Raw genomic sequence first — 25,019 nt, forward strand, 5'->3', positions numbered from 1 at the left:
TAGAGTCCTTCAGAGTGTTAAGGAACAGAGAGTGAGAGGGATTTTGATATCAGGAGAGACCTAGATTCCAGCCTCAGTTTCTGCCCTTCATGGTGCCCATGAAAAGGGTTTCTGTTCCACTCTCTCTTGGTTTCTATACCTCTCCCATCACTTTAGTGCCTGAGCACTTCAGATCTTCAGTATCTGGGTTTGGTTCCAACAAAACACTGGCAGTTTGGAGGCTTTTGCCAGGAATCTAGTGTCTTCACTCCCTGCTGATGCACACCTGCAAGCGAAAACCAATTATCACAAAATTGACCTCACTCGAGTCCATTCAGGGTCTGGAGGCTGCATCTTGTGAAAACAAGATGGGATGGAAATGAGAAACATACAGGCCTCTTCTCTTCCATTTAAATTGCCCAATGATCAAGCCAGGAGAGCCTCATGCCTCACCTTGCTTTCAGCTCTCCCATTCCCAGAGAGGGGCTTTGCTGTGGCCGTGTGCTAATTAACATGACATTGGGTTATGGGCTCATTTGCACCTGCAGCTTTCTTCTGAAAACCTGACTGGAACAAGCAGATTTCTACAAGGAGTGAGGGGTGGGAAATCAGATATTGGAATTTGTCTTTCGAATTGCTTTTGCAGTTGCTAGGTATGGTTCTGCTCCAGGACCACCCTCCCTACATCCAGGAAAACTGAAGGCCCTGTCAGAATGAGCTTCCAAGGGCAAATGCCACTGATCTGTAGCAACAGGGAGGCAGAGTTGACTTCTGGGTTCTCTTCACAGGCAGACTAGCTGCACTGGGAGACTGGGACATAAAATGTACATGCCTCAAACGTGTTGTGGAATGGTCCAATTTCCCTAGGCAGATGTGTCCTTAGAAGAGGTTTAGCCAGACCTTGCTTCAATTGAATGAGAATTTCACAGTGGAGAGAGGTAAATAGCGTGTCCCCCAATGGTCTGCACTGGGAGCAGTGCTGTTCAACACATTCATCAATAATCTGGAAAAAGGGGTAAATAGTGAGATTTCAAAGTTTGTAGATCATACAAAATGTCTCAAGATAGTTAAGTCCAAAGGAGACTGCGAAGAGTTATAAAGAGATCTCACAAAACTAGGTGACTGGGTAAGAAAATGGCAGATGAAATTCAGTGTTGATAAATGCAAATTAACGCACATCGGAAAACATAATCCCAACTATACATATAAAATGACGGGGTCTAAATTAGGTGTTGCCACTCAAGAGAGGGATCTTGGAGTCATCGTGGCTAGTTCTCTGAAATCATCCACTCATAGACAATGCTGGTGAGGCTCCCCTAGGTCGCCATTTGCAGGCTGGCTGAATCTTTCCCTCTGGTTGCGGGATGCAGAAAGGCAACTCACAGCCCAGTCAACTCTTCTAGCTCCTCGATGCCTGCTTCTTGTGTAGGTCACCCAGGCCAGGATTCAAACAGTGGTTTAACTCCCCAGTGCAGAGCCCATGTGTGTGAGCCTGGCTAGTTCAGTTGGTAGAGCATCAGGCTTTTAATCTGAGGGTCTAAGGTTCAAGTCACTGGTCAGTGAAAAAGACAGTTCTCCCTATAAGATCAGAAGGCAGAGCCCATGTGGCCCAGGATATTATACTCTTTGCTGGTCATGGCCATCATCAGTGCCTGGAGAGAAAGACAAAATTAGATCATGACCATTGCCTTGGGCAGGTGTGATGGGCTGGATCACAGAAACCCCCTTGGGAACGACCAACTGATGCGCCAAGACTACCTCTGCCCCTGCTTTCCCTACCAGCTCGGGAGCACAGCACCCTGTCTCACTGAGCCAGATGCCTGTCTGCTCCAACAAAGACCCAGGGTCTGAATTACTTGCCCCAAACAGTTGCAGACTTCACTGAAAGCAGCTAACAGAAGTGTTCTTGTCTTTAACACTCAGATGCCCAACTCCCAATGGGGTCTAAACCCAAATTAATCAGTTTTACCCTGTATAAAGCTTACACAGGGTAAACTCATAAATTGTTCACCCTCTATAACACTGATAGAGAAATATGCACAGCTGTTTTTCCCCTGCCCCGGTATTAATACATACTCTGGGTTAATTAATAAATAAAAAGTGATTTTATTAAATACAGAAAGTAGGATTTAAGTGGTTCCAAGTAGTAACAGACAGAACAAAGTAAGTCACCAGGCAAAATAAAATAAAACACACAAATCTATGTCTAATCAAACTGAATACAGATCATCTCACCCTTAGAGATGCTTCAGTAAGTTTTTTTCTCAGATTGGACACCTTCCAGGCCTGGGCACAATTCTTTCCGCTGGTACAGCTCTTGTTCCAGCTCAGGTGGTAACTAGGGGATTCTTCATGATGGCTCCTCCCTTTTGTTCTGTTCCACCCCTTTATATATCTGTTGCATAAGGTGGGAATCCTTTGTCCCTCTCTAGGTTCCCACTCTCTTCTTCTCAATGGAAAGACACCAGGTTAAAGATGGATTCCAGTTCAGGTGACATGATCACATGTCACTGTAAGATGACTTCAAGCCTTCATTTCTTCCAGCCTGACTCACAGGAAGGCTTGCCTGCAAACAGAGCCGTACATGGTCAATTGTCCTGGTTGATGGGAGCCATCAAGACTCCAAACCACCATTAATGGCCCACACTTTGCATAATTACAATAGGCCCTGAGAGTTGTACTTCATATTTCTAGTTTCAGATACAAGAGTGACACATTTATACAAACAGGATGAAACAGTAGATTATAAACTTTGTAATGATACCTTACAAGAGACCTTTTGCATGAAGCATATTCCAGTTACATTATATTCACTTATTAGCATATATTTATGAAATCATATAGACTGCAACATCACAGCAGGAATAAACAGAAGTAAACAGAACGTGTACCTAGGCCTCATCAAGCAGCATCAGGATAAAAATAGCCCACGTTTGCTCCCTATCAGTGGCCCAGCTGTCGCCCGGAGCTGTGATTGTGAGGGCCAATAGGGGAGGTGCAAGGATTTCGGCTGTATGACATCATTAGTCCTGTGCCAGCTAATCCTGAGCACTAATGCAAGTTATCCCTGCTTCAGTCTGAACTGCTACCCGCACTGTCCCTGGCGTTAGCCTATGACAAGGCTTTTCATTTCGCTGTTGCGCTTCATTCACCAACTTCCTCCTGGTTGAAAAGAAAAGAAATCCGCACAGCAGCAGAAGAGGTGGGGTTCACCTAGGCCAGTTCCTGCCAAAGTGCCGGGCCTTACAGCCAGAGCGCCTAGCGCTACACTCCTGAGGGCGACTCACAACCCTGCACCATGCGCCAAGCTGCAGTGACCGCGACACAGAAAGTGCCCCGCCCTGGGGGCGAGAGATCGGAGCAACACGTAACATTGCTGCTTCCCACAACAGCGTGACCCAGGCTCAGGCCGGCCGGGAGCCCGGGGCCCGCAGGATGGGAGGGGACCTCACGCCCCTAAGTCCCGCTGGCTGGGAGCCCCGCCCCCCAGCCCCGCGACCCAGCCAGCTGGGAAAGGCTCGGGGCAGATTATTGGCACATCCCCGCCGCAGACACGCCCCCGGCCCGTCGCTAGGCAACGCGGCTGCGCGCTCAAGCGAGGGCCAGCTGCCCGCGGCCCATGACGGGCTCTCGCGTCGCACCACCGCCGCGCGCTCCAGCGTCCAGGGGGAGGGGCCGAAGTCTGGGGGCGAAGGCGGCAGGGCACTTCCGGTGTGCCCCGGAAGGAGTTGCTCGGCGGACGTGCGGGCTGCGCAGCGACCTGTTTCAGTTTTGGCCGCTGCTTGATCCGCTGCGGGGAGGGGGAAGCGGCCCGAGTCCAGCACCGGGGTCCGGGCGGGTGAGGCGGCGCCATGGCGGATGTGACTGCGCGGAGCCTGCAGTACGAGTACAAGGCGGTGAGTGGGCGCGGCCGCCCGGGTGCGGGGGCCCGGGGGGGGAGGGGAGCAGGGACCCGGGGGGGGAGGGAAGAGAAGGAGATCAGCAGCCTGAGGGGGGAAGGGGTGGCCCTCTTCTGGCCCTGTGCGTTAGTGAGCAGTCCTGTTCCCATCACCACACAACCCTGGCCCCCCATTTTCCTTGTAGGAAGGAAACACTAACTCGGACCTGGGTAAGCTTTATACAGGCCGTAGTATCGCTGTAAAGTTATGATCAATATCGTAACATATCCAAATGGGAAGATAAGAGTCTTGCATCCTTAAAACATGATTCTGGAAACCCTGGGTTGTGGGGTAACTTTGGTAGCCTGCAAGATGCTAATGCTTGGCATGCGTTAGGCTCTGCTATGTACATGCAGTGTGGGGAAGCATGGTGGCTGTGGGAATCATTACTTCAAATTGCCCGACAGTTATATATTCACAGCCATGAGGGGCTAGCCTTGCATTTCATTATCTAAATTTATAAAAGAAACACCCTTGACCCTGCTTCCCTCTGCAACTACTGCCCCTTATCCCTTTCATCCCTGAGGTCACTGAAATTCTATCTCTAACTGCTGCGTGGTGTTCTTTTCCTTCAGTTGCATCCTAGATCCTGCATAATATCCCTAAAATGCAGCCTTTCTTATTTCTCTATTCACACAGATAAAACTCTTGTTCAAGCTCTCAACTTACATCTTGATTATTGTAACATCCTTCTTTCTGGCCTGGACTACTGCAGTCTTGCCCCACTCATATCCGTTCAGAATGTGGCTGCAAAGATCATTTCCCTAACCTGTCACTTTGACCATATCACCCTTTTTTTTGCATCCCTCACTGGGTCCCCCTTTATCATAGGCAGGTGCTGACTCTGTGGGTGCTCTGGGGAAACAATGGTGGGCGCTAAGCACCCACTGGCAGCCCCCCTATCAGAACCTCCTCCTGCCCACTGGCGGGCCCTGCCGATCAGCAGCTTCCACCCAGCGCTATAAATTGTTTTGCAGTGTGCGGGAGGTTCTGGGGGAGAAGGGTGGGAACAGGCAGTGGGGATGGGCCCTTTGGGAAGGGGTGCACCCCGCCCCCCCCCGGCACATTGAAAAGTAAGCGCCTGTGCCCTTTATTGTATCAAATGTAAGCTGCTTGTCTTCACTTACTTTCAGGGTTCTTCACAGTCAATTCCCACCCTACATATCATCTCTCATTCGCTCTTGAGCTGTTGACTCCTGCCTCCAATTGGCTACTGCTACCATCCACTTGTCTGAAAATTTAACAAGCATCTTCATGCTTTCCCTGTACTGCCCCTCCCCCTTGTGACACTCCCTGTAAATATTTGCAAGGGTACCTCATTATCTTCCTTCAGCTCTCTTCTCAAAACTGCCCTTTGCAGTATGGTCTACAAAAAGCCTGATAGGCGGTAGTGTGCTGAGACCACTGATGACGGCCACTCATTGTTTCCTTATGTTCTGCTGTCCGTATCCATTTGTTATCTCTGGTTTTATACTTGGATTGTAAGCTTTTGGGAGCAGAGCTTGTCTTTTTTGTTCTGTTTGTGCAGTGCCTAGCACCATGGGGTCTGGGCTCATGACTAGAAGTCCTAGGCGCTACAGTAATGATGATAATGTGTGGGAGTTTGTTTGGGGTGGCCACGGGCAATAATGAAACGTACTACTGGCCTGGCTGGGATTGTAGAGATTGTTGCATTGGTTTCTTCACACCTTTTACCTGTTCTCTTGTGCTGTGATCCCTCCAGAACTCTAACCTCGTACTTCAAGCTGATCGCTCCTTGATCGACAGGACCCGCCGAGATGAGCCTACGGGGGAGGTGCTCTCCTTGGTTGGGAAGCTGGAGGGCACTCGAATGGGTGACAAGGCTCAAAGAACCAAACCCCAGATGCAAGAAGAGAGACGAGCAAAGTGAGTGGGTTACACATGAATTTGTCTTTCAGAGCTTGGGGTTCTAAGAGACTAAATGAACACAGAGCATTGAATGAGAACATCTTGACTGCAGCACAGTATTCAGGAGTCTAATGCTGAAAAGCTTGTGTTGGATCTAGCCCTAGTAATTTAAAGTATTTCCACACTGCCTGGGTTTCAAAGATTATCATTAAGAATAGAATTTAATCATGGAGGTCATGGATTCTGTGACTTTAATGAACCTCCATGACTTCTTTGGCTCCAGCCCGTGCAGCAGGGTCTGGAGCTATCCGTCTCATCCCTCCCAGTTATTTTCAGTAAAAGTCATGGACAGGTCATGGGCTTCCATGAATTTTTGTTTATTGCTTGTTTGACCTTGTCATATACCTAGTCCCAGATTTGGACCTTAGCGTCCAAAATATGGGGGTTAGCATGAAGACCTCCAAGCTTAGTTACCAGCTTGGACCTGGTAAAGCTGCCACCACCCAAAAAATTAGAGTGTTTTGGGGCACTATGGTCCCCCCAAACCTTCCCTGGGGACCCCAAGACCCAAATCCCTTGAGTCTCACAACAAAGGGAAATAAACCTTTTCCCTTCCCCCCTCCAGGTGTTCCTGGAGAGATACACAGACACAAGCTCCGTGAATCTAAACAGAGGGACTCCACCCTCCCCGTTCCCAGTCTTGGAGAACAAAATTGCCAAGAGCTAATCTCTCTTCCCCCCTCACCCAGAGGGAATGCAAAGTCAGGCTAGCAAATCTAACACACACAGATTTCCCCCTGACTTCTTCCTCCCACCAATTCCCTGGTGAGTACAGACTCAATTCCCTGGAGTTCCCCACTAAAGAAAACTCCAACAGGTCTTAAAAAGAAAGAAAAATACATAAAAATGGTCTCTCTGTATTAAGGTGACAAATACAGGGTCAATTGCTTAAAAGAATATTGAATAAACAGCCTTATTCAAAAAGAATACAATTTAAAGCACTCCAGCAACTATAGACATGTAAATACAAAAGAAAAAAAACCATATAACTCACTATCTGATCTTTTTGTACTTACAACTGGGAAACAGAAGATTAGAAAGCAGGAAACAGAAATCACTTCTCATAGCTGAGAGAGAGGCAGACAGAAGAAGAAAGAACAAAGGACTCACACACAAAACTCCCTCCACCCAGATCTGAAAAAGTCTGGTTTCCTGATTGGTCCTCTGGTCAGGTGTTTGAGGAACTTCTTTCTAGGTGTAAGAGACATTAACCCTTAGCTATCTGTTTATGACAGACCTGTCCATGGCTTTTACTGAAAATAACCATGACACAATCTTAACCTTAATTATCATACAGTTATCAAGGAAAACCCTTAAAGCTTGTGCTCTTAAAGTGATACCTATTCATAGCCCTCCTCAATATTGCTTCTTATGTAAGTTCGGCTGTTTACTCTTGATTTGGTTTTACTTGCAACTTATTCTATACACCTTAGCTATGGACATGATGACAGTGCAGATAGTGTAACCCTATAGAGAATGATTCTGTTACCGCACAAATGCGAGATGGAGCCGTGAAGGTTGCCTTGAGGAACCTCAACTCAAAATTCCATGACTTTAAGATCTTAATTGCATCAGACATAATGCTGAGTTAATGTTCTTGCGTCTGAGTACTGCAGACAGTGTGCTGCTTTGGATAAGGAGAGTTTCCCATGAACTGGCCGGGCAGCAATACTTTCATTTGTTTCAAGTTCAGTAAAAATTAACTTCTTGTGCCATGGATAGAAAATACATTTGACAGGATACTGTCAGGCTTTTAAAAAATATCATGTTTTAAAAAAATCTTTGAGATACTGATAGCTTGAATTATTTAAAAAACTCTTTGCCACCATTTATGCCAAGTGCTTACTTTCTAATTTTGCTCTGATTGACTTGTATGATGTTTTCCTTGCCCTGCTTTCTAGGAGGAGGAAGCGTGATGAGGACAGGCATGATATCAACAAAATGAAGGGTTATACGCTGCTCTCTGAGGGCATTGACGAGATGGTGGGAATCATCTACAAACCCAAAACCAAGGAGACCCGGGAGACCTATGAGGTGCTGCTAAGTTTTATTCAGGCAGCCCTTGGGGACCAGGTAAGGATGTGCATGGACCTGTGAGGGTATCTTTTCTCTAACTGCTTGTGATGTGTGTACACATCAACCGAGTGGAGTTGTCAGAACTCCGTGTGTGTGGTAGGGGCAAATAGCTGGCAGAGCTGTAGTTCAGATCGGTCAATAAGCTGGTCTTTGGATCCTTGATTGCTTATCCTTCTGTTTCAAGCTAGTGAGATGTATAACAACTTGTGGGTGCTAAAGCTCTTCACCTGAGATACTGTCTCCATAGGACTCTAGACACATCCCCAGAGCCACCTGAGTGACTGCCTTTACTGTAAGGTGGGATCTGACTTCTGAGCAGGGTCATGGCTGTTACTGTTCCTCATGTGCTGGCACAGTGCTGCAGTGTTTTAGAGGGGAATGCTTCCAGATCGGTCGTTTTTCCATGGAGATAATTATTGTAGACAGCTGGAAGCATTTAGTCCATAAATGTGAGCCAGTCTTTTAGTTCCACTGCTGAGCAGTGGCAGTGCTTATCCCAGGTGGGAAATGTGCAGGCCGGTACATGGAGCATCCCCCAAATAAGGTGTGTTGCAGCTGTTTTCATTTCTTCTGCAGCCACGTGACATTCTCTGTGGAGCAGCGGACGAGGTCTTAGCTGTGTTGAAGAACGAGAAGCTGCGTGACAAAGAGAGGCGGAAGGAAATTGATTTGCTGTTAGGACAGACGGACGACACCCGCTATCATGTGCTGGTGAACTTGGGCAAGAAGATCACAGACTATGGTGGTGACAAGGAGATCCAGAACATGGGTAGGGATCACCCTCGAGGTTGGGCCTGGACTGCTCCCTTGTATTATCTCAGAAATCACAGTATATGGGTTATTAGCATGTCATATTTCAATAGCTGGCGCACAGACGGGGCACAGTGCCTGTATGCAGGGAGGCTAGAAAGTGTTTAAACTGAGACGGGGCTTAAAAATGTTTCTTTGGGGCTTGGTGGTAAATAGTTATTGCACTTGGAAACTAAGGGCTACACGCTAGCCCAGGGGTAGGCAAACTTTTTTGGGCCAAGGGCCACATCTGGGTGGGGAAATTGTATACAGGGCCGGGGCAGGAAGTGCAAGGTCTAAGGGGGGGGGGGTGCGGTGTGCAGAAAAAAGCTCAGTGCAAGGGATTGGGGCAGAGGAGGAGTGTATGAGGGGGCTCAGGGAAGGGGGTTGGGATGCAGGAAGGGGGTGGGGTGCAGCAGGAGATTGGGGTGTGGCAGGGGGTTGGGGTGCGAGGTGCAGGCAGGGGGCTTAGGGCAGGGATTTGGGGGGTGGAGTGCAGGAGGGGTTAGGGCTCCGGCCCGGCACCGCTTACCTAAAGCGGCTCCGGTGTGGTATTGGCGCGCACCGGGAACAGGGCAGGCTCCCTGCCTGCTTGCCCTGTCCCCCACCCTGCGCCACTCCAGGAAGTGCTGCGGCCCCTGGGAGAGGTGGGACGGATGGTTCTGCATGCGCTGCCCTTGCCGCACCTCCAGGTACCTCCCCCGAAGCTCCCATTGGCCACGGTTCACCATTCCCAGCCAATGGGGGCTGCGAGGGCGGTGCCTGGAGGCATGGGCAATGCACAGAGCCTCCCCACCCCCCCCCTTCTGCCCAGGGGCCGCTTCTGAGAGTGGTGCAGGCCCCCGCGGCACCACGGAGGGCAATCCCAGGGCTATAGTTTGTCCTCCCCTGCGCTAGCCTAAGCCATGCATACAACTCCCAGAGACATCTATGGATAATGTTTAGCTTTTCTGTTCAAATCCTGATTCAGTCACAAGTAAAACGAGTGATATTTTCTCCACTTAGCCTCTAGTGGGAACGTATCTCTGGGTGTGCTCCCCATGCTTTAGCGGGTACTGGGGCTCTTGCATTATAGTGGTACAAAAGGAAGATAACTGGGTTGAGCTTGGGTTGCACCCTTCTAACTCCGTCCCCCTTTGCAGATGATAACATTGATGAGACGTATGGAGTGAATGTGCAGTTTGAGTCTGATGAAGAGGTAAGTGATCAGATGCTTCTAAGGTGGTGGCTGAGCTGCTCTTCTTTGTGCTGCTGGTTGTGGACAGGGCTTGGGGACGTGGGGAGCTGGAGTTTGGCTCTATCTCAGCCTTGTTGGCCAGCGAGGCCGAGCCAGGCCGGAAGATTGGACCCTGCTTCCTGTTACTGGAAGGCTTGGTAAATTACTGTACTATACAGTATCGCCTTTCACAGAAACGTGTATGAATTCTATGGCTTGGCCCACAGACCAGCTGCTTGGTTTTGATCAGCTGTCAGACTTCCTGGCCTCCTCAGCAGTCCCTTTCAGATTGAAACTTGCTCTCGCTCTCCCTGACTTCCTGTTTCCTGCAATGCCTTTTCTAAATGTGAGCCACTTGGGACTATTTCATATAATTGCTCTTCTGTCACACTTACCTGAGTGAGGGTCTGAAAAGAATTGCCTTGTCTGGTTCCTTAAGGCAGAACAATACAGGAACCTCTGAGTCATTGGTAGCACTTATTTTTGAAAGTCTTGGGGTGGGAAAGGCTTGAAAGGACTTGTACGTGCTAACGAGTTCTGAATGCACTTTAACGTCACAAGACAGGTGAGGGTTGTCTGCAGCGAGCTCAGTGGAAACATGCTCCTTCTAAAACAGAGCTAACCCGAGGGACTAGCTGCCCCAGGGAAGTATTGAGAAGGATAATAGTGAGCCTGAGCAAGGGACCTGACACATGGCTAAGATGGCATCTGTAAGGAACTGCCCCTCTTTCTGCTCTAGGCCATAGATGATTGCTGCATGAAAGATCTTCCCTCACTCCCATAATTTAGGGGTGCCCAATTGGCTTGATACATTATTTTTTCTGCTGACTTTAGCTGCATCTGATATTGGCCACAGCTGAAAGCAAAATGCCAGACTACAATAATGATGCTCACTTCTATTGAGCTTGCAGTACAAGGAGCGCCATCCCTGATAACGATCATATCTTCTAAATGGGGAGGCTGAGACATGGGATGATGGGACTTGCCCAAAGTCCTGTGATCTTCTGCCTTAACCACAGTATGATTTTTCTGCTGCTGGAGGAAGGACTAGCTCGGCTCTCAGTTGGAATGGCATTTGTTGTACTCCTATCCAAGGTGTGGAGAGCTTCTCCATGAGGTTTTCTGGGGAGAGAGCCATTCACAGGAGCTGTGTGTTCCAACAGGAAGGCGATGAGGACGTGTACGGTGAAGTACGGGATGAGGCATCTGATGATGACCTGGAGGGGGACGAGGCTGTTGTCCGCTGCACCCTCTCAGCCAATGTGAGTTACCAAGTGGGAAGCGAAAGGATACTTTCCTATCACTGGAGGGTTGGCTTGAAGTTGGTGGCTGTATTAAAGCTATGGGGACTTCATTCCTAACTGTGATAGCAGACACTAGTGTGTCAGATTTAGCTATGGGCCCCCTGCTGGATTGCTGTACGAGAAGCCAACTGCTGAATATTTGGGTGTCTTAAGCCCCTAGGGTCAGAACAGAGTCCAGGCACTGCTGCCGTCTTAGAACCTCCGGGCACGCTCTTGAGGAGCAGAACTTCTATGTGGTATCCCCCTTCTGAGAGCTGTGACCCTACGCCCAACCCCAGAACCGGTGCTGCCCTCACGCTTACCCTGTCGGTTAACACACCCTATCTCAGAACACGAGCTAGGAGGTGGTTTGGGTCCATAGTTTCCTTCTTGGATCACATGGTAGATGTAATTCGTGAAACACAGACATTTTGCACAGGATTCTAAAACACAATTGTTCTTTCTTTAATAGAGTGAGAAATACACAGATCTATACAAAAATCCAGCATGCATTTCCCTACCTCCATTTCCTCACCGTTCCAGAATATTCTTTGTGTCCAGGGTCCCACTGCAGAAGTGTGTGACTTGTGTTCTGAACCAAAAGCCTTCTACTCCAAGCTTATGCTCTCTAAATACATTTCACCAACCAAGTAAAAAGTGTGAACTCCTCAAACCTTCTAACAGCCTTGCCCTAGAGTTAGACAGTCCCTTTGGGCACTCTGGTCTATCTTGCCACCCAGGCAAGCCTGCCTCTATGATCGATGGTACCTTATACCAAAAATCACAATAATAATCAGGTTATTCCCAGTCCCAAAGGACCAGTCACTTACCCCAGGTCAGTTGTACCTAGGGTGACCAGATGTCCCAATTTTATAGGGACAGTCCCGATTTTTGGGTCTTTTTCTTATATAGGCTCCTATTATCTCCCGCTCCCATCCTGATTTTTCACACTTGCTGTCTGGTCACCCTAGTTGTACCCCAGATCTCTTACCAAAGTCAATGCTTGCAGCCAATCCTATATCAAACTAACTAAAGACTTATTAACTAGGAAAAGGAAATGAGAGTTATTTGCAAGGTTAAAGCAGGTAATATACACGACAAATGAGTGACAGTGTGACCGGATTCCTGGAGGAGCCAGCTGAAGTCACTCAGTAAGGGTGAACTGCAAAGAATGAGGCAGACAACCCCAAAGCTCGTGGATGTTTCAATACTTAGATTTACCAAGTTAGCACTAAACAGCTTCTGTTATACCTTACTGGTTACTCGGAAGTCCAAAACAGTTCCCTTAAAGTAACCCAGCCTCAGCCTCCATCTAATTACCCAAGTCAGATATGAAGAAGATTAATGAAAATCTTATTTCATCATATAAAAAGGTTCTACCAATCCCAAGGGATCGGTCACATTACCTCCCTGGTTACCCAAATACATGCTTATAGCCAGTTCTTATTAACTAAACTAAAATTCATTAAAAAAGAAGAGAGAGAGTATGGTTAAAAGATCAATATACATACAAACATGAGTTCAATTCTTGAGGTTCAGATTTATAGCAGAGATGGTGAGCTTTGTAGTTGCAAAGAGTTCTTTTGGAATTTAGTCCATAGGTTGTAGTCCAGTGTCCAATATGATATCCAGGGTGTACCGGCTTAACTGGGATCTCATCTTGCAACTCAAACTTCCCCTGATGAAGCAGATCTGAGATGACAGAATGAGGACCCCTGGATCTTTTATACAATTTCAGGCCTTTGACAGGTTGGAGTCCGTCAGGGAACAATAGGCCCTTATTTCCTAAGCATCCTCATTAATTAAATAAGTAAAAATAAAATAAAATAATTCACGCAGAAGGCAATTGCCTGTTTTTCCATCATTCATAGAATATCAAGGTTGGAAGGGACCATAGGAGGTCATCTAATCCAACCCCCTGCTCAAAGCAGGACCAACACCAATTAAATCATCCCAGCCAGGGCTTTGTCAAGCCTGACCTTAAAAACCTGTAAGGAAGGAGATTCTACCACCTCCTTAGGTAACCCATATAGGCGAGGCTAAGGGCTAGTCTACACTGGAAATGCTGCATCAGTGCAGCTGTAGTGCTTCTGATGAAGAAGCTCTTGTTGGCACAATAAAACCACCTATGCGAGAGGCGGGGTAGCTATGTGGGCAGGAGAAGCTCTGCCCACACTGGTGCTTAGGTCGATGTAACTTGTGTTGCTCAGTGGTGGTGGGGGTTTATTCACACCCCTGAGCGGCATACGTTATATCGACGTAAGTGGTAGTGTGTACGAGCGCTAATGCATGCAGCACCGTGCAAGCTAAGGTAGAAGCACTGAACACGTTCTTAAAACTCCAATATCTGCGTTAACAGTACTGACACACAGGTGAGCCAGACTGGTTTCCAGCTGTGCATTTATGTTAAGTGAGGCCTGGGGCCTTGGCATGAGCTGGCACTGGGTTTTCCGGCATCATACCCCTCTGTTGCCCAGAACTGCCTGTGGGACTCTCCCACTTTCCCCTGTGAGTCTCTTTAAACCCTGTTCTGTCCTCTTCGTCATGCTGCTGGTAGCTCCTTTTTCTCCACTTCTCTCCAACTTGCAGATGGGTAGGAGGAAGTAGCTTTTCCCAGGTCCAGCAGACTTTCTTAGCATTGCTATCGTTGGGTTAAAGCCCAATTAAGTGCTCTGTTGTCCCTGGCCTGACTGCTGCTGCCAGGGCTTTGCTCACATACACGATGGCTGGGGGGGGGGGGGGCAGTAACCAAAGGGCTGTTTGTGCCTGTCCTGGGGACTCAGTTCTGTGTGGGCGAAGGACGGCCGTAAGGAGACACTGCCTGTCTTTCAGCTGGTGGCCTCAGGTGAGCTGATGAGCTCCAAGAAGAGAGACTTGCATCCCCGAGACATCGATGCCTTTTGGCTTCAGCGGCAGCTAAGTCGCTTCTACGATGATGCCATCGTGTCCCAGAAGAAAGCAGACGAGGTGCTAGAGATCTTAAAGGTATGTGGCCAATTATCCTGCCTCTGTGGGTGGAGAAGGACTCAAGGCCTGCCTGGCTGGAAGACAGGAAGCTGCCTGGGCAAGTTCTTTACACTTTGGACCTATTTTTCCATATTAAAATTGTTAATACAACCAAACAACTTGCTACTTTGCCACTCTTCCCCTGAGGATACACCCACCGTGTCCCCCTCTGCTGTGAGGACCAGGTTTAACGCATGGGCAGACCTTCTCTTGGGTAACAGTTACTGCTGCTTCTGGGAGGCCAACTCTGGGGTGGTGTTCCCCATGCTAACCATGACCCTGATCCTCACCCCCTTTGACTTCCCTTGGAATTAGGGTGCCCAGTACTTCTCAGGTGCCAGCCCTTCATCTATAGCATTAATGCGGCTCAAATGTCTGTAAACTGCACCAGCATAGATGACCCAGCTGTCGTGCCTCTAGAGGCCTCTTAGGAGGGCGGGAAGAGGTTCTGGGACAGACTGCACTTGTTTAGACTCATCTCAGTAACACTGGCAAACTTGCTCAGAGTCTTGATTGTTACCTGGAGGATCGGGGTTGTCAGTCTGGCAGGTAGCCTGTATTTGCTATGCAGTTAGGTTCTACCTGCTGTGCAGTGGGAGTCTGGGTCCCCCGCCCTCTCCCACGGCAAAGCAGGGCAGCAGATGTAACCAGCTTCTTTCTGTCCCTTCTTTTCCCAGACTGCCAGCGATGACAGGGAGTGTGAAAACCAGCTTGTCCTGCTCCTGGGCTTTAACACCTTTGACTTCATTAAGGTGCTGAGGCAGCACAGAATGATGAGTGAGTACTGGGCACCTCGTTAACCTGCAGTGCTGTTACCCTGGTTCTTTGCCTGTGTGCTGCTCCGGTTGTGCTGCTAGTCACACCTCAGGTTATGTCTGCGCTATGGGGATTTACACCAGCACAGAGGAGGCTACGTACCCCGGAGGGTAGATGCAGCTTATGGTGATGGAAAGGGTTTTTCCATCAGTGTAGGAACACTGCATCTCTGAGCAACGGTAGCTGGGCTGACAGAAGTGTTCTTCTGTCGACCTCATTACATCTGTGTGGGCTTTTAGGGCCACATAGCTATGCTTGGTGCATGGGTTTGTCACATCCTTGATTGACATACGTTGTCCAAAATTTTAAGACCCGGCCTCGGTCAGCTTTCATAGCTGCAACTTTCTCTCCTCTCCATACATCTGCCTTCTGTGCAGTCTTTCCTCTGCTCCATGCTTTGTGAAACTTCAGGTTTCTCCTGGTCCTCTGTGACTGTTCTCCATCTTGCCCCTTTCTCTCTGACCCTGTGCATTGGGGCAGTTGCCTTCTCTCACCCTCTTTCTCCCTCCAGTCTTGTACTGTACGCTGCTGGCTAGTGCACAAAGTGAAGCCGAGAAGGAGAGGATCATGGGGAAGATGGAATCTGATCCCGAGCTGTCAAAATTTCTGTATCAGCTGCATGAGACGGAGAAGGAGGATCTGATTCGGGTAAGAAGAGCAGAGAGAGCCCATAAGGTCCTTGTTGCATCTGAGCTGACACTATTGAAATAGCACTTTGTATGCATGTCACACACACGCATTTCACTGCAATCACTGAATAAACTGGATTGAAAGGAGGGGAGGGTGCTACTGGGGTCACAGCATAGAGGTATGGTCTGACGATGATGGTTGTAGACTGACCATGCTTCCCCTCTTCATATTAGCCAGATTCAGCTTTGGGTTCAGAGCATTGCGCCAATTTGAGCTGTTACTAATCAGTAGCAGACAGCAGCTTCTGTGTCTCTGTTACGGGGTCCTCTGAGATGCAACTCCCTTTGGAGCATGTTGGATCCACTCATTAGTTGGAAGGGATTATGGAGGCTTTGAGCATGACATCCTCCATGCTCTGAGGGAGCTAAGATATCCTGACCAGGATCTAATGCTGAGTCATTTTCACTGTAGTGCTTAGCATTGCTCATTAGTCCCCTGGGTCAGTTCCATGCTGTCGTTGTGTTGTCTAATGAATGTTTCCTGTGCCTGGACCCAGCCTGTTCTTACACCCTTCTGCACGGGGTCCGTTGCAGTATGTTCCCCTGGAGGACAGGTGATGTTTCTGGCCCTGGTGGTGGTGGTTTCCAGTGACCATCAGCAGGTGGCTCTGGTTGAATGAATGGCTGTGCTTAAAGGGACTCCCAGCCTGAGGAGCTGCCTCACCAATTAGCTGAAGCTGTACTATCGCAGTGGGGCAGCAGCTGCTGTTCCCCACCGAGAGGTGTCTGCACCGCGTTAACCTACACTCTCCCTTTGCATCCAGGAGGAACGCTCTCGCAGGGAACGTGTGCGTCAGTCCCGGATGGACACAAACCTGGAAACCATGGATCTGGATCAGGGTGGAGAGGTGTGTCCCTTAAGGCACCTGTTCTTAGGATGCTCGAGGAACTGCTAGATGAGGAGCTGAATGAGTGCAAGGGGGCTGTTGTTAAATACCCTGATCTAGTGGCCTGCAGGTGGGGTGTGTAGGGTTAAGCCCCGATCTGCCTGAGAAGGTATGGGAAGGCAGACTTGCAGGCTGGAGGGAGCGGATGCCATGCTGCCCCTTTAAATATGGGCCCCTCCCATTCTTCTTCTGACCCCCCTTCTGGTTTTTCCAGGCACTGGCCCCGCGCCAAGTGTTGGATCTGGAAGATCTGGTGTTTGCCCAGGGCAGCCATTTCATGGCCAACAAGCGTTGCCAGCTGCCTGATGGCTCGTTCCGCAGGCAGCGCAAAGGCTACGAGGAGGTGCATGTGCCTGCCTTGAAGCCAAAGCCCTTCGGCTCCGAAGAGGTAGGTGTCTCTGTTCCCTTTCGGTCAGCAGTGGGCAGGGTTGGATTACCTAGTGTCCCTTTTTCCCCACGCCGCACAGAGACCTGCTGGCTTTGTGGCACTTCTCGCTCGCAGTGTGCGACTCAGAAGTTGAGGGAGCATCTCCACGACGCGCCCTGGGGCCAGCAGGACTTGGGCCCCTTCTGACACGTGACCCTTAAGGAGCCTGTGCGTTAAGCTCTGCTTCCCTGAGATTTCTTGTGACCAAAAATGGCTTCTGATCCATTGGTTTCTAGTGCCGGGAATGTGCACCTGGCATTGGTGCCTCTAGCTCCCCTTACACCTTGAAGATGGGCTACTCTGGGACTTGGGGGCGCTGTTGCTGCACCTCTGCCAGTCATTTGTGCAAGCTGCTCTGCCAGACTGAGCAAATGAGCATGGGCCATATTCAAGGTTGGGTTCCAGTTCTGGCTGTGCTACTAATTCACCATGTGACTTTGGACAAGTCACTTGGACTCTGTCAGTTTCCCAAGCTGTAAAATGGAGACAGGCAAACCCATGGTGTGAGGAGTCCTTGCTGCTTGTACAGTGTTATGGGTTGTTGTGGTTCATGCTGTAATCTCTGCTTTGCAGTTGGGCTACCCACACTGGCAATCCAAGCTCCCCTGTGAGCTCTGACCCACAGTGGGAACTACCTGGTACACGAGAGGGTGCAGTCTGGGAAATCGGTAGTGTCGGCCCGAAGAGTTAGAATCCTCTATGCTAGTTGACTGCGTTGCTGGTCGCTGCCCAGAGTGATGTGTGAATCTTGCAGATCAGCAGTTGGACCTCCCCCAGGCCAAATGCTTTGGTCTAATGGGCCCCATCTGATCTTACTGCCTGTTCTGTGACTGCTCTGCACAAAGCATTATGTCCCAGCCACACTGAGAGAGACCAGGAAGCTCCCTGCCATTCCCCAAGGGGTCTCTCTTCTAGACCACAGAGTGCCCTGCTTGTGGCACAATAAAGGGTATGGTCTTTGATGTTAATGATGTTTCCTCTTTTCAGCAACTGGTTTCTGTGGACAAACTGCCCAAATATGCCCAGGCTGGGTTCGAGGGGTTCAAAACCCTGAACCGGATTCAGAGCAAACTCTACCGTGCTGCACTTGAGACTGATGAGAACTTGCTACTCTGTGCTCCCACGGTAAGGATCTGGCCAAGCTGTCTCCTGCCCCAGGAGGCCACCTCATAGATACTCAGTGCCTCCAGCCAATCCTGTTTAGCACAGACTTTAGGTTGTAGCCCAACTGTCTTAGAACATAAGAACGGCCAAACTGGGTCAGACTAAAGGTCCATCTTACCCAGTATCTTCCAACAGTGGCCAATGCCAGGTGCCCCAGAGGGTATTGTCAGAACAGGGAATCATCAAGTGATGCACCCCCTGTCGCCCATTCTCACCTTCTGGCAAACAGAGTCAGTGACACCATCCCTGCCCAGCCTGGCTAATAGCCATTCATGGATCATAAATTTATCTAGTTCTTTTTTAACCCTGTTATAGTCTTGGCCTTCACAACATCCTCTGGCAGGGAGTTCAACAGATGGACTGTGCCTTGTGTGAAGAAATACTTCCTTTTGTTTGTTTTAAATCTTTTTTTGAGAGGATGACCACATCTGCACACAGTATTCAAGATGTGGGTGTATCATGGATTTATATAGAGGCAACATGATATTTTCTGTCTTATTATCTATCCCTTTCTTAATGATTTGCAACGTTCTGTTTGGTTTTTTGACTGCCACTGCACATTGAGTGGATGTTTTCAGAGAACTACCCACAGTGACTCTAAGATCGCTTTCTTGAGTGGTCAGCTAATTTAGACCCCATCATTTGATATAGATAGATAGATAGATAGATAGCTGGGATTATGTTTTCCAATGTGCATTACTTTGCATTTATCAACATTGAATTTCATCTGCCATTTTGTTGCCCAATCACCCAGTTTTGAGAGATCCATTTTGTAGCTCTTCACAGTCTTCTTTGGATTTGACTATCTTGAGTAGTTTTATGTCACTTGGGGGAGGGCTGGCTCATACTTCGTGGGGAATCTGTCTTTGGCTGCTGTCAGGAGACTATGTATATAATGGGGCTGATTCAATGTATGTACCAGGGTGCAATCCAGACCAGTGGAGGGCTATGTTAACTCGTCTCCTGCATTGGGTGCCTTACAATGCCTTTCTGCTGTAACTCCTCCTTGGGCTGCTCATAAACAGCCTTCTAGCATGCAAGCCACAGCCTGACTCTCACCAGCCATGGTTATACTGCAGGGTGACCCCAACATACCCCCAGTCCCAGATTGTCCACCAGAAATGTGTGTCCTGTTGCTGCCCAGCACCGAGGAATAATATGCCAGTTTCTTTTGTCCAAGTTATTCAGATACTTTCACTTAAACACACTGGATTAGCTAAAACAGTAAAACAAGTTTATTTGATACAAAGAGGTAAATTTTAAGTGAGTACAAGTAATGAGGCATAGAAGTCAGAAATGGTTACAAGAAAAATAGAGAAGACATTTACTAATACCTGACTTGACTTAAACTAGATTAGATTCAAGCAAAGTTTCTCACCATGTGCTCCAGCAGATTACTGGCCAAACGCCCCAGAGTCCAGCACCTATTTCCCTTGTCTCTTCAGGCGCAGTGAATGTGATAAAGGGAGATGTCTGGGGCTATTTTGCCCCTCCTTTTTATCCTTTCAGTCCCTCTTGAAAAACATTTCCATCTGAGAACCAGGATCCAAAGAGTCTATGTGGAGAGAGGTTCCCTGCTGGGGTTTTTTTTTCACTGTTTGAACTTCCTTTGTCTTCCCTTCCTGCTTGATAACTGTTTCCTGCTTAAAGGCAAATTAAGCAGAGTACACGCTCCTTTGTTTAGGACAGACTTGTTTGCCAATGTCTTTTTGGGCAGTGTTGTGGGGTTTGAAACGTGCGTTAATAACTCCATACAGGGAAATCTTATAACTTCACGTATCATGTTGCCACACACATTTTACCAGGCCAATACTGATCAGCAAATTATGAGTTTTTAATTGATACCTTACAAGGCTTGCTTTATACAGAGATTATTACAGTGGTGTGTAGGGTGTGACTACAGAGGTGTATTCTGTGCCGCAGGGTGCAGGGAAGACCAACGTTGCTCTGATGTGCATGCTGCGCGAGATTGGGAAGCACATCAACATGGATGGAACCATCAACGTGGATGACTTCAAAATCATCTACATTGCACCCATGCGGTCTCTGGTGCAGGAGATGGTGGGCAGCTTTGGGAAGGTAATCGAACAACTTTGCTCTGGTCCTGCTAGACCTGTGGGGGAGGGGAAGTGGAGCAAGGACTTGAAGCTTTGCTCCTGTGAGGTCTGTACTCAGAAGGGCCCCAGCTGAGCTCTAGCATTAAAGGGTATCAAGCCTTGAGAGGACAGGGTGTTGTGCCTCTTATTCCCTGTTCTTTTGGGCCTGATGCCTCCATTCCAGGCTTTGTGATTCAGCACCAAAGAGGAAGAATCCGTGTCTTGCTTAATGCCACGGTGTGGAAAACCCTATTTGTAGTCATGGGAGAGGTATGCAATGGTGCATGCGATTTCCCCAAAGGTGCTGCTCAGGACCTTTCATTTCCCGGTCTCCTCACATGCACTGTGCTTGGTCTTTCCTAGCGCCTGGCAACTTATGGCATCAATGTGGCCGAGCTGACTGGAGACCACCAGTTGTGTAAGGAAGAAATCAACGCAACCCAGATCATCGTATGCACCCCCGAGAAGTGGGACATCATCACCCGCAAGGGCGGGGAGCGCACCTATACCCAGCTGGTGCGCCTCATTATCCTGGTGAGTAGCAGTAATTCTTCCCCAAGCCCACTGGGAGATGACGACGCTGGCTGTGACTGCACTTCGGGAAGTGCTTCATGGTACCTCAGCCTGAGGGGTTATATCAGGGTCTTTGTGGTTTCTGAGAAGGCCATAATTGATGTGAGACTTCATCGGGGCATGGTGGATAGGTGGGTGTGTTTAAACCTATGCAAGCCCAGCCATGCAGTTCCATCAGGAGTACGAATGAACCAGACATGCAGCAAAGAAGTCAGTCGAGCCTTTCCCCTTTGAAGTCCAGCTCTTCCCACCCCTTTTCTCCTCTAGGATGAGATCCACCTGCTGCATGATGACCGGGGCCCTGTCCTGGAGTCCTTGGTGGCTAGAGCCATCCGCAACATTGAGATGACCCAGGAGGATGTGAGGCTTGTTGGCCTGAGTGCCACTCTCCCAAACTATGAGGATGTAGCTACGTTCCTGAGAGTGGACCCCGTCAAAGGCTTATTCTACTTTGATAACAGGTGTGGGAAAGGTTGAGAATGACCTTTTACAATCCAGTTGGGGAAGCAGCCAAGGTCTTTGGTGAGATCTTTATGGGGAGGTGGTTTGGAATCCAATTGTCATTAAGCTGATAGTGCCAGGGTTTCATTGGGCATCCAGCCTGGTTTAACTGGCCATGGGATAAGCTTGTGGCTCTTAGGGAAATTGTTAGACTGTGTAAGTGCAGAATCGCACCCCTGAAATGCATCCTGAGGGTATTTTCCTGAGGTTGTGTAGCTATTAGTTTTACTTTAAAGTTAAGATTTTGTTACAGTTATTTTTAGAAAAGGGACAGGTCACAGGCAACAAACAAAAATTCACGGAAGCTTGTGACCTGTCCCTGACTTTCACTAAAAATAACTGACAAAATGGGTGGTCAGGGGTCAAGCACCTACTCTCGCTGCAGCTCTAGGGTGTCTCAGGCGCCTGCAATGGCTTGGAGTTCCAGGGCCCTCAGTTGGGAGCTGCGGGGTCCCCCAGCCAGCTGATAGCTCCAGCCCCACCACCCCAGGGTTGAAGTGGAAAATGTCATGGAGGTCTCTGGAAGTCAAAGACTCTGTGACATAATCTTAGCCTTAGTTATACTCATACCTGGGTTCAGAACATAAGCTGGGAGGGGGAGAAAAGGGATTCTCCATCCCAATCTGCTGGGGAAGCTTTGAATGGCTCTGAGGCGGCTTGCAAAGTTTCATCCATATCTGAGGATGTGCATCCAGGGAATGGACTCAAGTGACAGTTGAATACTGCTGCCGTAGAACTAAAACAAGGAGGCAGTGCTTGGCCAGAACGTGATTCACTGAATCTTCGTGTGTTGGGCTAGAACAGGAGGGCATTTAGCATGGAGTCTCTGCGAAGGGGCAGGATTAAAGCTTGTGAAGGGATCTGCACGGTGATTCTTGGATAGAAACCATCTGATCTCTGGCAGAAATCCATAACGTGGAGGTGCCATTCCAGCCAGTTCATGCTACCTGCTTCTCATTGCAGCTTTCGCCCAGTGCCCCTGGAGCAGACCTATGTGGGAATCACAGAGAAGAAAGCAATCAAGCGCTTCCAGATCATGAATGAGATTGTCTACGAGAAGATTATGGAGCATGCTGGGAAGAACCAGGTAGGCCTGACGTCCTGCTGGTATTTTAGTTGCTGGTGCATTTAAGCATCTTGGTTATGGTGCACTGGTGAGCGGCTTTTTCTATTTACGTTTGTCCTGTGGACTCTGCTCCCAGCTCCAGAACTACTGCAGTCTCTGTGGATAGAAGTGTAGATCTGTGCTGGCTACTAGCAGCTGAGGCAGGGACATGTACCCCAGACTGCTGTTTCTCTGCCTGCTGACTATTGCCTTCTGACCATCCAGCGCGAGCACTTCGGTTCTTCCCATGTGGCTGTGCCTCAGCCCAACTCCTCTGGTTAGAGCTGGCTGGAGCTCCCTCCTGAGCCAGCTCACTGAGCCTCCAGCCCCTCCCAGAGCCAAGCGTCTCTCCTTTTCCAGAATTAAATGGTTTCCTCTTGTGGTGCTCCCATTACCAGGCCAGCAGCTCCAACCCGGACCTGCTGCATCAGCACCATGCCCCCAATGTGTCTTCTAGGCCACACTTTTGCACCGTAGTCACCTTGCTTTCCTGAGCACAGGGAATGGGCTAGGGCAGAACTCTGTGCCCCCCAATAACAGTGCTGTGTGGTACGTTCGACAGGTGCTGGTGTTTGTTCACTCCAGGAAGGAGACAGGGAAGACGGCTCGAGCCATCAGGGACATGTGTCTGGAGAAAGATACGCTGGGCCTCTTCCTTCGTGAGGGCTCAGCCTCTACAGAGGTCCTGAGGACAGAAGCTGAGCAGTGCAAGGTAACTAGCAGGCAGAAAGTTGGGGTATTTGCCTGTAGTCTGGCTGGTGTGTTATGACAGACTTGGGGGGACAAATACTGCGGCTCATGTGTGATAAGCTTGCCACGTTTTCCTAGAATCTGAGCTTTCTCTCCCTCTTGTCTTTACTCACAGCTTTAAACCAAAATCTTCTCAGTAGGAACAGTGGGACCTGCGTCCTCGTTCCCCGGGGGGGTGTTGATTTCATGGCAGCGTGAGAGACCAGTGCTTGTTAATGAGTGCTGGCGCTCAGGCGCTCCCTGCCCTGCTTTGCTCTCCAGGAATTCCTCTGACCTGCAGTGTGTCCTGTGGATTCACTCGCTGAAGAGTCTGTCTGTAATTAGTTGTCTCTTTGCTACAGAATCTAGAGCTGAAGGACCTGTTGCCATACGGCTTTGCTATTCACCATGCTGGGATGACCCGAGTAGATCGAACACTGGTGGAGGATCTGTTTGCTGACAAGCATATTCAGGTGAGTCCCCGCTCCAAGTGGAGCATGTGTATTCAGATCAGGCTGGGATCGTCCCTGGGAGATACTTGAGCAATGCTTTAAGGTGATTGCTGTTTCAGCATGTGTTGGGATGCTCCATCTGGAGACTAGAAGAGCAAGGCTGTTGATTCTCAAGTCTTCGTGAAGCTAGTGCTCACTGTGACACTGGAGGCGCACAGACTGTGTTCTCTCTGGTCAGAGGTCTAGGCTCCAACCCAGGAAGTGAATGGGTCCGTGAACAGGACATAGCTAGGATAGGGCAAGGAAGCCTTTCTTCTAAGCAGAGATGGGTATCGCTGCTCTTGGATATCCTTTTAGCTGGCTCTCACCAGCAGCCTGTGGGCTTCTGCCGTGGTTACGGTCATGGAGGGTCATCTAGGATTAGTTCCTGACTTTAACGAACCTCTGTGACTACTTCTGCTTCAGCCGCTGGAGCTGGAGCTGGCAGATTTTTGTTGCTTGCCTGCAACCTGTCTGTGACTTTGATCTGAACCGTATTCAAGCCCTGTTACTCCGTTTCTGCCTCTGGTGCAATGCAGCTGTGGTAGTCAGCCCTGCCTGCTGCTCACAAGGATGCAGTGACTTTGTGGTGAAGATGTTCTGCTGTGGGAAGAGCAGGGTTGTGTTGAGCACGGGATAGCCTTGTCCCTCTATCCCCACTTTGTAAAGCACTTTGAGGACAGTGAGACTGAGGTCCTCTTTTACAGCTGGAAAAACTAAGGGCTGGAAAGAGTCATTGCCCTTAGACTTGTGACTTCTATGAGGCAGGGAGTGTATTTGCTCTGGGTTGGGGCAGTGCCTAGCACAGTAGGGTCCTGGCCCATGACTAGGGCGCCTTGGTGCTACTGCAGTATAAACAAGAAGGAACATTGCGACAGACTGACAACACATGCCTTACAATATCTTGAATTAATTTCACTGAGGGCTTGTCTACACTTGGAACACTCCAGTGGCCCAGCTGTAGCTCTTCAGTGTAGACAATACCTCCACCTGTGGGAGGAGTTCTCCCATCGCAGTAGTTAACCCACCTCCTCAAGGCTAGCGAGGCCAACAGAAGAATTGTTCCATTGACCTCGTGCTGTCTTCACTGGGGGTTAGCTCAGCATGGCTAAGTCTGACAGGAGTGTAGATTCTTCAATAAACCCCATTGTCTACTAATGACCTGCTCTTGGAAACTCCAGCTCACAGACCCCTGAATGGTATACAGTGGGACTAACTCTGTCTGGGTGTGCTTGTTCTGAGCTGAAGCTGTGATGAACTAGTAACCCGAAGGAATCCTTCGGGTGAGCGTTGAAGGACTGCTCCTGCCAGAATTCATGTGAGGG

At 49.1% G+C, this 25,019-nt stretch overlaps 1 protein-coding gene across 1 annotated transcript in view; it reads left to right on the forward strand.

The window, feature by feature from the left end:
* Nucleotides 1-3,694: 3,694 nt before the first annotated feature.
* SNRNP200 (small nuclear ribonucleoprotein U5 subunit 200) overlaps nucleotides 3,695-25,019 on the forward strand; it is a 39,969-nt gene continuing 18,644 nt past the window's right edge. Inside the window, exons 1-18 of the mRNA XM_030551840.1 lie at nucleotides 3,695-3,875; nucleotides 5,641-5,804; nucleotides 7,748-7,919; nucleotides 8,499-8,691; nucleotides 9,854-9,909; nucleotides 11,091-11,189; nucleotides 14,043-14,195; nucleotides 14,894-14,993; nucleotides 15,544-15,680; nucleotides 16,486-16,569; nucleotides 16,823-16,996; nucleotides 18,023-18,160; nucleotides 20,123-20,278; nucleotides 20,659-20,829; nucleotides 21,136-21,329; nucleotides 22,333-22,456; nucleotides 23,037-23,186; nucleotides 23,566-23,676. Coding sequence (XP_030407700.1) covers nucleotides 3,831-3,875; nucleotides 5,641-5,804; nucleotides 7,748-7,919; nucleotides 8,499-8,691; nucleotides 9,854-9,909; nucleotides 11,091-11,189; nucleotides 14,043-14,195; nucleotides 14,894-14,993; nucleotides 15,544-15,680; nucleotides 16,486-16,569; nucleotides 16,823-16,996; nucleotides 18,023-18,160; nucleotides 20,123-20,278; nucleotides 20,659-20,829; nucleotides 21,136-21,329; nucleotides 22,333-22,456; nucleotides 23,037-23,186; nucleotides 23,566-23,676 — 2,421 coding nt within the window. The 5' untranslated portion in view covers nucleotides 3,695-3,830. The remainder of the gene's footprint in view (nucleotides 3,876-5,640; nucleotides 5,805-7,747; nucleotides 7,920-8,498; nucleotides 8,692-9,853; nucleotides 9,910-11,090; nucleotides 11,190-14,042; nucleotides 14,196-14,893; nucleotides 14,994-15,543; nucleotides 15,681-16,485; nucleotides 16,570-16,822; nucleotides 16,997-18,022; nucleotides 18,161-20,122; nucleotides 20,279-20,658; nucleotides 20,830-21,135; nucleotides 21,330-22,332; nucleotides 22,457-23,036; nucleotides 23,187-23,565; nucleotides 23,677-25,019) is intronic.

The sequence above is a fragment of the Gopherus evgoodei genome, chromosome 2 (assembly GCF_007399415.2).
Source record: "Gopherus evgoodei ecotype Sinaloan lineage chromosome 2, rGopEvg1_v1.p, whole genome shotgun sequence".
NCBI classification, from domain to species: Eukaryota; Metazoa; Chordata; order Testudines; family Testudinidae; genus Gopherus; species Gopherus evgoodei.